The sequence below is a fragment of the Aquila chrysaetos genome, chromosome 3, assembly GCF_900496995.4.
Source record: "Aquila chrysaetos chrysaetos chromosome 3, bAquChr1.4, whole genome shotgun sequence".
Lineage (NCBI taxonomy): Eukaryota > Metazoa > Chordata > Aves > Accipitriformes > Accipitridae > Aquila > Aquila chrysaetos.
The window spans coordinates 19689663-19706580 of record NC_044006.1 but is presented as its reverse complement, the minus strand read 5'-3'; the positions used below and the strand labels follow the sequence as shown (position 1 = coordinate 19706580).

The 16918-nt window shown below is 40.4% G+C and overlaps 1 protein-coding gene across 4 annotated transcripts in view; it reads left to right on the top strand.

Moving 5' to 3' along the window:
- The first annotated feature begins 4048 nt into the window (after nt 1-4048).
- KIAA0895 (KIAA0895 ortholog) overlaps nt 4049-16918 on the top strand; it is a 28508-nt gene continuing 15638 nt past the window's right edge. For 2 of the 4 annotated variants that reach the window (XM_041122313.1, XM_041122314.1), the window contains exons 1-2: nt 4049-4351; nt 11408-12090. In XM_041122313.1, the coding sequence (XP_040978247.1) occupies nt 4327-4351; nt 11408-12090 (708 nt within the window). In that variant the 5' untranslated portion in view covers nt 4049-4326. The remainder of the gene's footprint in view (nt 4352-11407; nt 12091-16918) is intronic. The other 2 variants (XM_030008544.2, XM_030008545.2) reach the window with 2 other exon arrangements.

Sequence of the window (16918 nt, the reverse complement as noted above, 5' to 3'; positions counted from 1 at the left end):
TTTAAAAAATTCTCATTATTTGGGGGCAGATTGTCGTTAGCCCTGTGCTGCCTGACCTGGTATCTGTGTTGCCACAGCAAGGTGTCTTGACTCATCTGCAGGTGTTTGCGGTTCAGCAGACAGCCTGCACTCGGGCTGCCTGCCAGTCCTGCCTGCCACTGCTGACGGCGACATCCTGCCTTTCTCAGAAGAACCCCTGTAGTGACAAGGCATTGCTGCAGAAGTGGGCAGATGGTTAGAGGAGGAAAGGTCAAGAGGGGTGTATTGGCCCATCAGTCCATACTGTAACCAAGTGCATGCTTTACTGTGACTAATGTATTTATATAACCCAGCTCTCTGCCATAGGAAAGCAGCCTCTTTTTTCTTAGTAGGTATAAGTGCATTTGTGAGTGTACAATAAGACATTTTTGATTCTTTTCCCCATATGATAACAGACATCGGTCAACTACATTTGTAGGTTCACATCACAAGGATCTTAGATTGCTTTCACTTCTCTGAACTTTACTGCAAGGTTTGCCTGCATTTTGTTTTCCCTTGTTGGGCTGAGTTTATGGTATTAAGCCTCCTTAGCATAAAGCGGGAACAAATTCAGTGGATAAATCAATCTGAATACTGGAGCTGTATCAAGTTGTGCTCTTCAAGGCATCTTAAAATAGCAGTCCCATTGAGTAAGACTATGAGTAAGCAGCTCCCACAAACATGTGCTGCCTTTGCTGTGTACTAGAAATGTACAACCCATCTGGAATCAGATGGCAATCTTAGACATTGCAGAAGGAGTTTCTAGAATGTGTCTGGAAGGATGGTCAGTTGGATCCACTTGGTCAATGAAATTGTTTGGTCAGAAGATATTCAGCCAGCTAAGAATCATTAAGTCAGGGAGGGGAGGCTAACCTCGCCACTCTGATGGCCCTGAAGTTGTGCCAAATTCTGCAGAGTTATTTAAGGACTCTCGTTCTCAGCTTTCCTAGTTCCTCAGGGATTCTTTCTTGTCAGCACACAGAAGCGGAAGAAAGATGTTGGTGTGAATATGGGGGAGGAACCAAATGAAACCAACATTAAAATAACTGTGTGTATATATATATATATGCATATTTAAAATCCAGATGCACATATATATATTTATATATGCCTCTGTGTGTGTTTGAATTTTGCAGTGTTAGCTTGTGACAGATGTAGAGACCAATAAAATCTATCCCTGCTCTTCCGGACTGTACATGTTGCAGAGCTTATTGATGCTAATATTCCTATAAAGATACTCTTCTGCATGCAAGACATTGCAGTATATTTGACCAGGTGAATATGAAATTATCTCTGAAGGCATGACCAGGTAAATCTGAAATTATCTCTGGAAGTAATGTTATGTTGAAGCTGAAATACAAGATGCATGTCAGCTTTAATTCTGTCTCCTAACAAGGGATATGTGATACCAAGATATAGAACAATTCGTATTGTGGAACTGGATTATTTAAGCTGTATTCCACAGTGTGGCTCACCTAAACCTTACCATTTGTCCCCATGTGCCCTCACCTTACTACAATGCAATCCATGCCAGCTGCACTGATAGCCTCCAGGATTTTTTTTTGTGACAGAGTACCTCATCTTTTTCCCACTGTCCGTCCAGACAGACTTGCAAGCTAAGACACCTTTGAGGTCAGAACTGCTAGAGGTACATTAAAAATATATATATAGCATTCTTGTCATATTGAGATACTTAGTAATGTTTTTCTTGACTGAGCTTTCCACATTATGCCTTTAATCAACAAATGTGACAAAGCTTGCTCAGAGCCAAATCAGAAAACAGGGGCAGGTGGCCTTTCAGCATCCCGCCTTTGTGCCTTCTGCTACTGCCTCTGGCATCCTCCTGCTAGAGCCAGGAGCTAGCATGACCTAACAAAACCATCAAGCCACACTGCAAAGGAAAGAGGCTAGCAAGAAAAGAAAAAATAAGATGGAGGCAGCAGATTCAGGGGTGACTGAATGTCCAAGCACTTAGTGAAAAAGGACACACAGACACCAGAGAGAAGTAGGCAGGAGATGAGAAACATGGAGAGAAGGCATCCACCAGAGGGAGCAAGGAGAGGGGATATATGTGTAAAATACACATCAAAAGCTGGAGTTCCCGATTTCATTGCTGTGGCTTCCAAGCATATATGAAGTATCATCCCTAAGAGGACAATTTAGGGTCTACACAGCAAAACCATTGGGAAGTTATGGTAAAACGGTACATTGACTTCACATTGTAGCAGCCATCTATCGTTTCTTCATCGTCTGTGCTGATTATTTGCACTGTTTGAAATGATTCACTGGTTTGTTTGGTTTTGGTTTTTTTTTCTGTCATTGCCATGTATCACAAGCAAACTCTTACCCATTAGTGATAGCTTTGCCTCTCTAACTTTAGAAGTGTTTATTCAGTTCCTGCAATTTGAGATTTGGAGACAAGCCTGTGGGTTCCAGATACTACAGTATTAGCAAAGTACTTTAGAGGGTATTTTAGGTTAAACTTAGCCATGTTGACAGAGCATATATCTTCTCTGTTCCTCAAAGAATTCAAGTTAAAAGGGACATAAAATTTGTCAGCTAGGTAGAAGTGCGTTTCAGCACTAGCTCTTCACTAGCAGACTGAGAAAAATGACACCTCAGTGTTTTCGTAGCTGGTCTTAAGAATGCCTGTCTTTGTGTGTGAAGCACTAGTAAATAAAATGAAAATATGTGCTTTAAACTCTTTTTTTAATTATTGCCTGTGAAAAGTTCTATGAAAGCAGACAGAACTATCTGATCAGCATCCGCTCAGTCATATGATTGCATACATGCAAATGTCTGTAAGGATTCATGAAGTTCAGTAAAACTTTTCCAGGTAGGACACAGAAAGGGGTTCTCAGAAGTACCAACGAGCTGCGATCTGTGGAATTCCCATCCCTGCTACGTGATGATACAGCCAGACCTTATACTTTATAGGACGATGTTACGGAGAGTATCTATGTGTACAGCACATTGCAGGTATGAATTTATTGATGGGAGGGAAGGTGGCAGACATTTAAGCTATTCAACCAAAGCAGGGCACAACTTCCCAGCTCTCCTCTCCCTGGCAGATCACTACATTCACATAATGTATGTTGAGCACTACTGTGCTGTTAAGTCACTTTCAATTAAATTTCTTTCTCCGTTAAGTGTTGACCATTTAGAAGAGTAAATGCATTAACACACTAAAATGTATTCTTGTGTAATCTGACTTCATTCATGCCCTTAAGTCTGCATGAAGAGTACAAAATCTTCCTACACCATGCCTACATTAGTTGGTTACACAACTGTAATTGCTAAGGTAGAATAACTTGTTCCTATTTGATGTTCAATAGGCATTTTAAAATGTGCTGATTACATTTCGAGGAGTGAAAGGTTTCACAAGCAAAGCAACAGATTGCACAAGTAAAGCAACAGGAGGGTGCAAGATAAAGTCTATCTTCTGCTGTAAATTCTATTTATTACTTGTCAATGTATGATAACCTTCCCGATTACTAAAATCAGTCATTGCCCCAAACTGTTGCTCTGATGCAATTCCTCCAGTCTCTTCAGCAAGAGACAACAGCTCCTTGTCGTACTCTCCCAGGGTGGCACGTACCCTGCTGAGCACCCCTGTCCCGTGCAGCCCTTTCTCTGCCTGCCTTAGGCCCGGCGGATAATTATCCATCATACCAATTATTAATCAATTGCAGCAGTGGCGATAGTTGATAAATATCAACATGCTGCAACGCAGACGCTGGATTCACTGCAAGTTACGCCTGTTAGGCTCCTGCAACGGACGACGCTGAAAACCCGCCGGTGCTGCCGGTACCTGACGCCGAGCTGTGCCGGTGTGGTAAAGCCGGCTCTTTCGGCGACGTTTTTGGCTGCAGCTCGGTGCCCGCCTGGCCGGCTGCCATCCCAGGACACCGTCCGGGCCGCCCCGCCGCCGCCCTGTCCCCTGCACTACAGCTCCCAGGGTGCAGCTCGCCCCCCCCCGCCCCCCCCCCCCCCCGCCAGCGCTCGGGCGGCGCAGGCCGTGCCGGGACTTGTAGTCTGCAGGTCCGGGCGGAGCGGCTCCTGTCTGCCGGGCAGGGGCCAGCCGGGCTCCCTCGGCCGCGGCGGGGCCGGGCTGGGCCGGCCTCGGTGAGGCGTCGAGGCCGGCAGAGCCTGCGCCGCGCCCGGCGCCGCTCGCTGCCTCCCCACCCCCCGCCTCCCCTCAGGGCTCCCCGCTCCTCCCCGCCGAGGAGGCGGGAGCCCGCCGCCCGCCCCGGCCGAGCCCGCCGCGCAGGGGGAAGCCAGCGGGGCAAGAGCTGCCCGCGGAGCACCATGCTGGAGTCCATCCGTGTCACCGGTGAGTACCGCTCCCGGCCCGGCAGCCTGAGGCGAGACCGGGCACCGGCTTCGCCTCCGGGGCGGCTGGGGCGTTACCGGCTTGGCCAGGGGCTTGCGGCGGCAGGAGGAGGGGCGAGGTGGGGCCGCTTTCGCCGCGGCCCCTCAGGCGCTCTCCACAGCGCCCGGAGCGCGGGAGCTGAGGCAGGCGGGGTGCTGGTGGCTGCTCCCCCGCGGAAAAAAAAAAAAAACAAAACAACAGCCGAGGGGTTCCCGTGAGCGTACCTGCTCCACGGGGACAGGGCAGCGAGGTGCTTCGCACCTGAGGGAAGGCGGCGAAGCGGGAGCCCCGTCGGTGAACGGGGACGGCAGTGTGTTTACCTGCGGGCCCTGTCCCTTCCCAGGGGCACTGGGGAGCGGGGAGGTGACACCCGCCTGCCTTTCAGCGGAGCGAGGGGCAGAAGATGCAAGTCAGAACGCTAATAAAACTGTTACTAATTACATCTGGTGTCTTTCACTCTTTGGCTCTCCTCTTTGCTGTGTTTTCACAGAAGTTATGTGTATATAAACCCCTGTATTATGACTATATAACGATAATATGGAAAAGTATTTGATACCACACAAAACTATTATCCTCAGTGCTGTGTGTCTGTGGTATGTAGGAAAACCTACAATGCAGTTGCTGCTGTAAAACAAATTTTTCACTCAGATGTTTTTCTTGTTTAAATTTGACGTCATTTCGTGTGTCATTACTTCAGCTGCCTCAAGCCAATGTTACTTTGTGATGGGGAAATCTATCTAGAAGAGATCCGGTGGAGATAGCTTAGTGTCCCTCATACCATACTGTCACAATCATAATCAATATTTCTCACAGTTACTCTTCTCTGCGTAATTTATATGCTGTTCCATCTGTGCATGGATATCAGTAGGGTGTTACTTCTGGTAATGGCAGTAGAAATAAAGTTCATGGAATCAGACAGAGCATCCCTAGAGATGTACAACAGCAACTGTAATCTTAAAGGATTGAGATTTCTTAAAGGAAAGATAGTTATTTGGGGTCCATACCCCTCCACCAAACATTCCTGAACACACCCGTGCTGCAGTAGAGTGAGCTAGAGATCTCCTTGGATAGGAGCTTTGTCCTGTGCAGGTCTGTCTATAAATCAGTGTTTTGTGATTATATCCCGAGTCTATTAAATCAATGGGAGTTTGTTACTTCATTTCATTAGGGCCAAGTCTTCACTTTTACTGATTATTACTGTGCTCATGTAATTTAATTTGAAGAACCTGAATTTGGAGTCACTTACAGTCAGTTACAGTGTAGAAACATGCATGCAAGAAATTGCTTACAAGTCAGTTCATATTTTTTAAGGTAGAAAGAGTACATATTAAATATCATTGTAATTTTAAAGAAGAAAAAACAAACTGCACAGTCCAAAATCATGCCAATGAGTCCTGTAAATGCTGGATGTTTCAGAGTTATTTACAAACACTGGCAGTTAACGAATCAGACATATAAGTTGGCTCATAGTTGAAACTTGCCCTTGGTTTTGGAGCTCAGAATTAAAGTTGAATGACAGATAACGCTGTTACAGAAGGAAAGTAAATAGGTGGATATTTGGGGGGAAAAAAAAGTCTTAAGTTAAATGTCAAAATTCACAACATCATACAGGCTGTAGTTAATAACTAATATGCTGTGAAAATAGAAAATAGCTCAATGCCAGTATTTTTACAGAAGCTTGCTGACTAACGCTATAGCTAAACCATTTTCAGTCATTATAGACAGAGCTTCCAGTGCTGTCTAGTTCAAGTTGCCTGACACTTTCTGTTCAAAGTTTGAGTGTTTGTAAACCTTAAGGGTGTTTATAGTGGTGAGGAAATAGACCACAGGAATCTGGTCAGATTCTGTTGCGCCACAAACATAAGCCTGTAGTGTTTGAGAGGCAGTGGAACATTATAGATTCATATACAACACTCTCTGTTGCCTGTTTTTTGCAGAATATTCTTTCTACAGCCCTCTGCACCCACAAACCATACAGTCTAGAGCTCATAAACTACATGTAGTTGTTAATCTATTCATATTATCTGAATATCGAAGATAAATATATCTTTGTAATGTAATTGTACGTTTGCAAAATGTGTCAAAGGAGAAATCTTACTTGTCACATCCCTGTAGTTTCTTCTCATCTCTCAAACTTCACTATTTTCACATTAGTTGTAGACAGAAATGCATTATCTGCATTTCTATAAATTTAAAAATTCAAGTCAAGCTATTGGAAGTGGTTTCTGATTTATACAAAAAAAAAATTCAAGCGTATTCTAACATGGTAATGGTGAACTGAAAACCAAAAGCAGTGGCTCAGACCATTACATTCCTAGGATAGGAGGATCTGCTCCAAGAACATCTTTGCTAAGCACCGTAAGAATCACACCTACAGTTTGGAAAGGATTTGTCCATTATGCGTACATAACCTGAGTGACAGCTGCTTGAAAACTGCAGGAGCTCTCTACTTTGTTTAGAGCAAGGCTAGCTGGACACAGAGATCTGTGCCCACAAATATCTATCATTAACCTCATTCCATCTATGGAACAGGTATTTGAGAAGCTGCTTGGATAGTAGCTACCCAGTAGCCTAGAGGAAGATTTTTCTACAACATTCTCCAAAGTCTGGAAAAATTCTTATGTTGGGATTTTACCACACATATTATTAACATAATAAAAGATCGGCTCAATTCATCAATTTCTAAAGGATGGAAATCAACAATATAACCTACCTCCTGAATATAACATAAAGTCTAACTTGTTTTTCCTAACAAATAACCTCTGACAGGATTAGGCAGTGTCTGTGATGCTACAAGATTCACAGCTAGTGACTGGGGTGCAACTTAGACATGGAAAGTATTTCATTAGTGCAGAATTATAATGAGATTTGTCATTCCCACACATCCTCTGTTAGCAGTCTTGGGCCACATCCCTTCTCCAGTACTGCTGTGACACTGGAATAGCTACATGTATATAAAATGAAGTTACACAGGGGTAAAACTCCCCTGTGGGCAAAATCAAGCCTGTGGTATTTTGTGTTGTTCTGTGACACATGGTACATTTGCATCTGCAGGATGGAGTAAGTCCAGTACTGCCAATTCCAGCAAATATCTTGAGAACAATGGGATTTTGGCTACAGCATGACCTGCTCTCACGTGAGATGCTTTAGACACACGGGGGAAGTTGCCACTGGCTGGCTGGCTGGCTGCCCTGCTAACCCACCTTAAGGGGTAGAAGAAACCAAACACAGTGGCTCCAAAGAGGGGCAGAGCTCTACTCCAGGCCAAGACAGAGCAAGTTTCCATTGAGCAGGAGGGTTTTCTGTCCTTTGGTACCCTAATGATGCCAACATGGGGACAGGCAGCTCTTCTGCCCCCTCCTTGCTTCTTTCTACATCATCACCTTCCACTCCAAACCTGATAGATTGTTTCATTTAGCAATTCAGCCATGTCTCTAGGACCTATGTTTTTATTACTGTGCTGTTGCAGAGAGGAACAAAATATAAATAAGTGGAAGTAAACATGATGGGAAATCTTTCTGGGAGAGACTATGCTAGTTTTGTTGTGGTTTTTTTTTTAATTGTTGAAGGACTTGGGGCTTTGTGACTTTGAGTGTTTGGAAGTGAGACCAATGAAGAGAATCTTTGTACATAAATTACATGTTTTTATTGAGGTTCTCAAAGGTAACTGCAGGCTTGGGCATATGTTCTTCAACAGTATTCTGCTGCAAAAACTGAAATATGTGAAGTCAGGAAATTCAAATTTGTACTTCTCAGAACACATGTGGATGAGATACAAAAGATAAAACCTATATGATATGTAGCATAATATGCAGCATAGAATTATGTGACTTTCAATTTGCCTTTCTCAGACCTTTTAGAAGTAATCTGTTGACATCTGTCCTATGATAACCAGAGTTTAAAAGCTGGAAATCACTGCTGGCCAATCTGTAATTAATGTGGGTTGATAATCCATTCTCTGCCTGGCTACTTTATAGCGGTATGATATCTCAGTACTTCTTGAAACACTGAAGCATATTTCCAGAACACAGGCTGTGCCATGAATTGTTTTTATATTCAGAATACTAGACCTCTGTTTCATTCACCAGGCATTGCTAATCCTTGGAAACTCTTGGATATGTTTTAATAAGTTGAGTTTCCTAGAAGACAGTGTATTTTTAGTTTGGTTGATGCTGTCTGACTTACAGATGTAAGTGAGTTTAAAATGGGACTATTACAGATTAAACAAATGTACTAGAGAAAGAACTTTAAAATTTTGTGTTTTGCAACATGATTTTGATGTTGTCTTAAATATTATTTTCTAGTTTATTTTGTAAAATAATGATGTTCCCAGGACCAATCCAAAAATTCAGACTGGCAGTTAAATGACTTGTGTGAAAACTGCCATGTTATCTAATATAATCTTTCAAATCTGCTGGATTATCTGTTGATGCCAGGTTTCCAGCACAAATACACGTGAAACAGTATCTTTCTTTCATCGGGAGAGAATTAAGGATAGCCATACTTAGTTTGGCAGCTGAAAAATCACTTTGCTATGAGATTGCACATATAAAGTAACTACAGAATTGGGGACAACTATTTTTTATGTCAACCACGTGCATGTGAAACCTGCTAGTGCGTGTTCAGCACTTGACTACCATTTGTGACACTTGCAGGAGAATTCTGACTTGTGATGTTCTGAAATTATCCAGATATAAATGCATTTGTTACTGGCCAACTGTACTATGAAAGCTTACTGTCATGAATTTTTGGTATTGAACTGACAGAAGAGGTTGGGGGCGGTTTAAGGTCATTTTGAGTTGTTTCTTTGAATTCTGTTTCTCTTTATCACTTCTTAGATACATGTGTGGTATTGATTCAGTTTATTCCCTGTGTAGTAGCAATTTAAGGCTTCTCTGCTCTTTGTGTCTTTTGAGAATTGATTAGTAGAGAAGGTGAAGCATTAACGCTGCTAGTGTTACATTATTATCTCATCTGTATTTTAAGTAGCAGCTGTGTAATTTCCAACTTCAATTTTGTCTACACAAGCCAAGTCACATGCTCAGAAATGTAATATTTCTGTGTTCAGACATTCTGGAAACCTTCCTTTTCATTTGCCCTTAAAGGTAAGGATTCTCATACTCTAATACTTGGTACAGGCCTGAAGTCAACCTCAAATACTTGCCAAGAAACAAACACGTGAGAGCAGCCATCCTGTTCTGTTATCTAAGAAATGCATCTCATTTCATGGTAGTTGTTTTGATGGTGTCTTTGATGGTGATGGGAACTGTGGTTTCTTACCACAACAGCTCATGGTAAAGTAAGATAAGCCATGTAGACAGGTTGTCACGTATGTGATGAGAACGATCTGACAGAATTTGAACAGGAATGCCAAGAAGCATGTTCCTGCACCAAGCATAGAAAAAGGATTTGCAAACTTATTGTGAAACAAAACTGAGCTTGCATAAGATATGCATGTTTTAGTGGAAGAGAATAATCTAATGCTTCTATATCTCTCTCTTTCCAGTGGAGAAAACACCCAGGCTGCAGATTTCCCATCATATGTTCATGCAAATAGGACCTCTGTCTTTTTACTTTTTAGAACAGCATCTTCAGGAGAACTGAGGAACACAGATTGACATGGAACTGACAGAGATCCAACAGCATGAAATACATTGTCATGGTGCTTATGTTGGGAGCAAAACCTAACTTTACTATGAAAATAAAGCTGAAATTAAACTACTATTGATTTTTTTTCCCCCTTGGAGGCATTTAATGATCTCTTGCTAATGTTCCATTCAGAGTATAATTACTCTATGTAAAGTAATTACAGCTCATCTATGTATAACTGTGGGCTGAAGCTCAAGTCCCTTTTGCGGGTTTTAATCAGGCCCCAGCCATATCTCCTGTTCCGTGAATCGTTTCTTTTTAGGTGCAGAAGTAGGAAGCATTTCTCTGTGGCAGGATTTATTTGTGCCCTTACTTTCGGCTCACCTAATGTTCTAGGATGAAGTGGTTGGCAAGAGAAGGGGATGGTTAGAACCAGTGAAGAGAGGTCACTTCTCTCTGACAAGCCAGCACAAATATTAAATACAGTTTTAATTCTCAATGACTTTTCCGTGCAGCTGCTCTGCACCAGGGACCTACCTCCCCTGAAGGCTATGCCAGGGGTCAGAGCAAGAAAGGAAGGTTCATTCATTAAAGGAACCTTATTCACTTCTTGCATTCAGTTTTGTTTACAATGTTTCTTCTCAAGTGTTTTCTTAAAGCCAGCTGTTTTTGTAGAACAACTTTGAATAGATGAAATGACAGTGTTGCCTTAAGGATTCTCAGAAGTGTGTTTGTAACTAGCTGATCTCTTTTCTCTCTCCTCTTTATAGCTTACTGTCTGTATTAGGAAGGAATATGTGAAACTGAAGTCTTTTAAACTTATATTACTATTCGTATGGTGTTGTAAATTGTTCACAGTGACTGGCCCATTCCCATGTTCTCATCCTTTCTGAGAGTAAATTCTGTGAATCAGATTTTGCAGATGAGACCACACCAGACTGCTTATATCACAGCACAGATCCCTGTGGGACTTCACTGTAAATACTGCTCACATACTTCTATACAGTGTCCTATTTTTTAAGTTAGTCTTTATCCATACACAAAGCCTTCCTTGCATGATAAAGTTCAATCAGATTTTGCTCAAAACTAAAAATTTATTAATGTAACAGTAAACATTCCTAAAGTCCTGCACAGAGTCTTGTTTTAGACAAGTTAGTTCTTAGCTGCCAACAGTGCACTCATGCATGGAGTTGCAAGCATAAAATACTTGTTTAGCTGGATCTTACAAGTCCCAGTCTAATTGTTCAAAAGTGATATACACACACAATTCTCCCATATGTCTAGAAGTCAAGATTAACTTGATGTGACTCCAGTTAAGACAAGTGCTGTGTTTCATTTATGTTGCAGTTTTGAGTCCTTAAGATTAGTAATGCTGTATGAAACAATCAAATTTTTCCTCAGCTTTTTTTTTTTCTCCCCTCAATGCAGAAAAACTTCACTGGCCTAAGACAGAGCTTTCTAAAAAATCAGTCCTGAGTCCAGAAGAACATAAGCTGAACATTAATAATGAAAACAGCCTCCAGCACCCACCTTCTGGGATCCTTAAGGACATTTTCACAACAGGAACCAGTAGCTACAATGTCCTTCTGCAGAGCAAAGAGGAGAAAAAACACCATGCTCAAAAGCAGTCATCTGCTCACCACAAGAAACACAGAAAAACTACGAAGTGTTCTACCACCTTGCGAAGCAATGAGCACCGCAAAATCAAAGTCCCACTACCCTTGCTCAGCAGTGGGTGGTACTGCACAAACAGACAGCCCTCCATCATTGTCACTGGCCCAGTGTCTACCAGCATGAAGTTTACAAACAGTATTTCGGTTGCAGGGAGCAGCGTAGGACTGCCATCGCGACCCAGAAGTAGAACTAAGAGGCATTTTAATCTAACAAAGCCAAAGCAATCCCAGTCCTCAAAAAGCCATGGAAAAGAAAGTGATGTCTCAGGCCAAAAACTCTGTTTACTGACTGCAATCAAGCCTTCCAATGTGGAGAAAGAGAAGATGAAATTCTTCAAGTCAGATTTCACATACAATCCTCAATTTGAATATGCAAACCCTGCTCTGCCAAGCGTGTTAGCTAAGCACAGCCATGCATCTGACCGATTTCTTAAGCAGGTATAGTTACATTTTCCCCTCCTTTTCCACTGGTTATTTTTTCCTACGCCTATTAAGGTGGTATTTGGCTTTGTTTCTAGCAAGTTGTTTCTCCTTATCATCCTCCCCTACTGTTTGAAAAATGCATGGAAGATGAGAATACAGTAGTAGAACTGAAAGAACATCTTTTTGATTAAAAATGAAAACCTTCCTAATACTTACAGGATTCTATAGGATAAAGGCACAGGTCCTTAAAAATGGGTTTACATGAAACATAATTTAAGGCAAGAAAGCTTTTTAGGCAATGAAGCAGAGTCCAATACAGGAAAAATACAATGCCTAAATAGGCTTTAATAAATAGAGGAAAAAAGCAGTGTAGAAATCTTGCCAATCCTCTTGGTGACACAGGGATTGGGAGGGAATAGCAATTATTTGAGGTCATGGTTATTGGATAAGCATATGTTGATGTTCCTTGTTTTAATCAACTTTGAAAGCATATTTGCATATACATTAGGCTCAGTCAACAGCAGACAATTCCATTCCAGAGAGAGGTAAAATTTAAAAAGACATGCCCCCTCCCCCCTTTTTTTCCCCTTTCTTCTCTCCCCTCCCCCCCGCCCCCCTCAGTACTCAGCCACACTGGTAACGTAGCTACAGACATTCCCATTCTGTGTAACTATCCTGGCTTCCTACCTGTCTTTGAGATACAAAAAACTCCAAAACAACAACAAAACCCTTGCTTTCAACTTTGACCTAAGTGACAAAAACCAGTACTTATCTATATAATAACAGAACCAGTCTTCTTCCCACTTTTGCTATTTTAAAATGGTTTAGAAAGATCTTATTTAAGTCTGACAAGCTTTTCTAAATAGAGAATCTCATGTTTAAAGTGATACTTAACTTGGGAATAGATCCTGCCGTTCCACGAGTTTCATTGCGATATGAATATTTCACTTAAAACCCCCCAAAATTCGTGGTGAAAAGGATACATGAAGTAAAGAACCATGGATTCTAATAACTGACTCTTGACTTGTAAAGAGTCTGCCTTTTTTTTTTTTTTTTTTTCAAATCCAAGAAAACACATAGATGTTATTACCCATTAAGTCATTGTATTGTAAGGCTTGGTCTGCATTTTCACATTAAAAATATCTGTATATTTTAACAACTCAGTAGCTGGGTTTTCATTAAGAATTTATTTTCTTATGAGAACAGAGAACAGCCGTTCTGTTCTTAAAATCCGCTTCCATACTTCTAAACAACCAACTAAATCATACTGACACCAAATAAAACTACTCCTTGACTAGAGCTTTTTAGCAAATTTTCCTTTGATTTTTATAGCAATATTAGCAACATTAATCATAATTTACAGCAAATCAACAATAACTAATTTGCCAAACTGAATTTAATACAAATTATCCCTTTCAGTATGAGGTAGCAGAGCCTTAAAAATTATTTTATGCATGATGATTTTATGGAGTACACCTATCATTGATTTAACCTTCTTTTAATAAAAAACCCCACACCTAAATAATGAATGTTTTAACAACAAATGATTCCTCAATATTATTCCAATTTGTAGCTCTCCCTTTTTCCCTTTACATACAACGCATGGGAAAATAAAGGCTTTATAAAAACTTTATAAAAAACAGTGAAGGATTTAATATTCAATTAAGTATGATATTTCTGAAACTTACCAAGGAGGATGTAAATTGTTTCATAAGATGTAGTTTAAGTTACAGAAGTTCTTAGCAAGAAAAACATTTCTTCAAAGTTCCACTCCTAAAAACACTGAACAACAGTATCGCACTTCATATAAATGACCAAAAAAGCAGCTTTAACACATTTCCAAGCCCAGCAGGTGGCACTCTCTTTTTTATCTACAGCTAGCTTTAGAAATTTTCATCTCCATGCAAATTTACTACCCAGAAAAAGCAGCATGAATCAAAATTTTAATCAGCAAATATTATATGAGCACTTGCTTTTCCCCAGTGCTATGTTTTTTTCCATGCAGATTTTACTTGTCAGAAGAAACATGTAGGTATCTTATAAGAAGTGTTAAGTTCAGGAAAGATGTCTTCACTTGCAAAAAAAGTACTCAAGATTCGGGTCAGCTGTAAAAACACAACTGTGTATAGTTGTCCTTTTCCTGCAACAAGGATAAATTTAATTTTGTTTTTTTTAAACATTTTTGGCTTTCATTTGTTGCTGTACTTATTTTAGGAAGCTTTGCTTTCTGTGAACAGGAATGGAACTCTTCCTATCTTATTCTATAAAAAGGTGCTTACAGCAACTTAGACTTGCTTGCTTTTCTGTGACTAATATCTCTGTAAAACTAGCTTTTTACTGACAGAACTCACCAATTTTATAGGGGGCTTTTAGGGTAGTTCTGTGAAATGAGCTCAAAACCTGACATTTCAGAATTTTAGATGATTTTTTAATAATTTCAAAAGTATTTTTACCCACAGCTGTGCATAGCCTGCTAGGATATTAAAACAGATTGTGTTTTCTTATTGCCCTTTCTGCTTTTGTGAGTGTCTGTGGAATTGGTTAATATAGCATTACTGCAACATATCCAGAAGACAAGTCACACCCTGCCCCATTTTTTTTTTTTAAAAGGCAAAGAACACTATTAATTTACAAACTATTAACACAGCAGTGCTCCAATGGGGAACGCACCTACTTCACCCCCCAGGCCTCTAGTCAAATCAAAGATTTTAAACCTTGGGCACAGCCCAACACTTTTATTGATTGACTTTTCACAGACATAGTGTAAACATTTTTTAATTATTAATACATTTGAAAACAGTATTTTTTAATGTCCCTCTTCTCATACTTTGTTCTGTTTGTTTCTCTCTTTCTACTTTATCTTGTTTACTTCATAATAAGGTTCTTTCATGAGTCACACAATATGTGCTTTTAAGGAAGAGAACTTGAGAATAAAAACCAGTATGCAGACTTGCAGCTTTTCACATTGATTAACATATCTAATATTACAGAAATTAATTCTCTTAGTGCTGTGTTTCAAGGTCAGTGCAGCAACTGTGTACTCCTAAGTGCTATGCAAGTTTTCTTACTAGCATTACTTCTGGCTCAAACTACTTGTCCTTTATTGTTAAGTTTTCTTAACATTTAACATGTTTGTTATTTTTGCACAGATGCTAGAGGTGGCAATACTTAGCTAGAAGTAATTGTCCCCAGTGCCTGCAGAGCAGATGACTTAACAGTTGCAATTTGCTGAACCAAAATCAGCAAGGAAGTTGCAACTTCAAGTAACCTGTGTGTTAACACCTGTTTCTTTGAACTGTACATGAAGGCAGGAAATCTGTTTTTATATACATACATTTTTAAAAAAAATAATCATTATTTTGTTGAATGAGTAATCCCCCCATGAAAGAGTTGTATATCCTTTTCCCTTGTACTCCTAAAAATATAGCAGTTTTGAGTTCGTAAATAAATAAATCAGTTGTGCCACATTGCAAGTGTTTGTATTACACACCTGTTAAGTCATTAATACAAGTAGCCTACAATTAGCAAATTTATCAGATGTTGAAAAAATAGTTAGGTGGATCTGGAAGGCTAAACAACATGACATTCAACACTGAGTAATCCTTTGCAATGTCCAGGTGATGTCACGGCTTAAGCATGTTGAAGATTCAAGAATGTGTCACTGGCTGTGAAGAGCAGTTAATTGTAAAACACCTCATTCTGCACTGGTAACAAATTCCCTCCTAAACTAAGGTTTATAGGTAAGTGTGTTAAGACAAAGCATATCAGGCCATCCAAGTAGCGTAAGTTCTCAGAGTCCTACACAAACTTCTCTCTTCTACTGAAAGAGACTAGATCACTTCAGATGATACTACAGTAGGAGCATAGGTTTATTTCAGGACACAGTCTCATACAAAAACCAAGTGAGTATTAATTTTTAATTCCTTACAAAGTATTTGAAAAGTTTTTCATTAAAAATATTTCTACCAGCTCTAAATTACTTAAACAATGCTCTTTATCACACTGAGAACAAGCATGCAAAAGAAAAAGCCACTGAAAACACTGAATAAAACTCAAAACACTACAGCCTGAGTAGACTAGCCTCAAAAATCTGCTCTTACCTCTCTCCCTCCTTTCCACTTGACCCCAAAAAGGAGGGCAGCCACCATTTTATGGCTGTTGATTAGACTAACAAGTTCCATCTGGTACATCTTCATGTTACCTAAAGATGCACCTGGGAGGCTTCCCCCCCCAGCAAATAAGCTATGTAGGGAGGAAAGTAAAGTGATGGTACCTGCAAGCCTTGTCTGTCTTGCAAATCTCAACAGAGACTGTAACCTTTTTGTAGCAGGGCTGCTTCTGAACGTAGGATGAGCTGACTGAATGCAGGGGGCTGACGCCTAGGTCACTGAGCCCATTTTCTAACGTGGTTGTCTTAAATGATTAATGAGCATGTATCTACAATAACTACATGTATCTACAATAACTCTCAAGTAACTAAGCTGTGTTGCTGCACATGAGTGACTTGGCATTCAGAGACCTTCTTGGCTGTAAATAATTTGTTTAAAAAAGCTACTACCACCACAACCTAAACCTATCAATTAAACAGATCCTTGTCTTGCTCTTGGTAGTGCTTCTGTGACATGACTTTCTTGAGCATCAGCAGAGTTTGCTGTGCAAGGGGACTTGTCTTAGGACCGCTGCTTCTTTTGGCACTCTTTGGTAGTGATAAGAGGGATTAAACCAGACCTTTTCGATAATAATGAAAATAACAGGAATTACTACTCCTGACCAGTAAGCTGGCACAGCCGCATAGTCCTTCTTTTTTTCCATTTTTTTACCTGTTGCTGAAGAGTTTACAGTT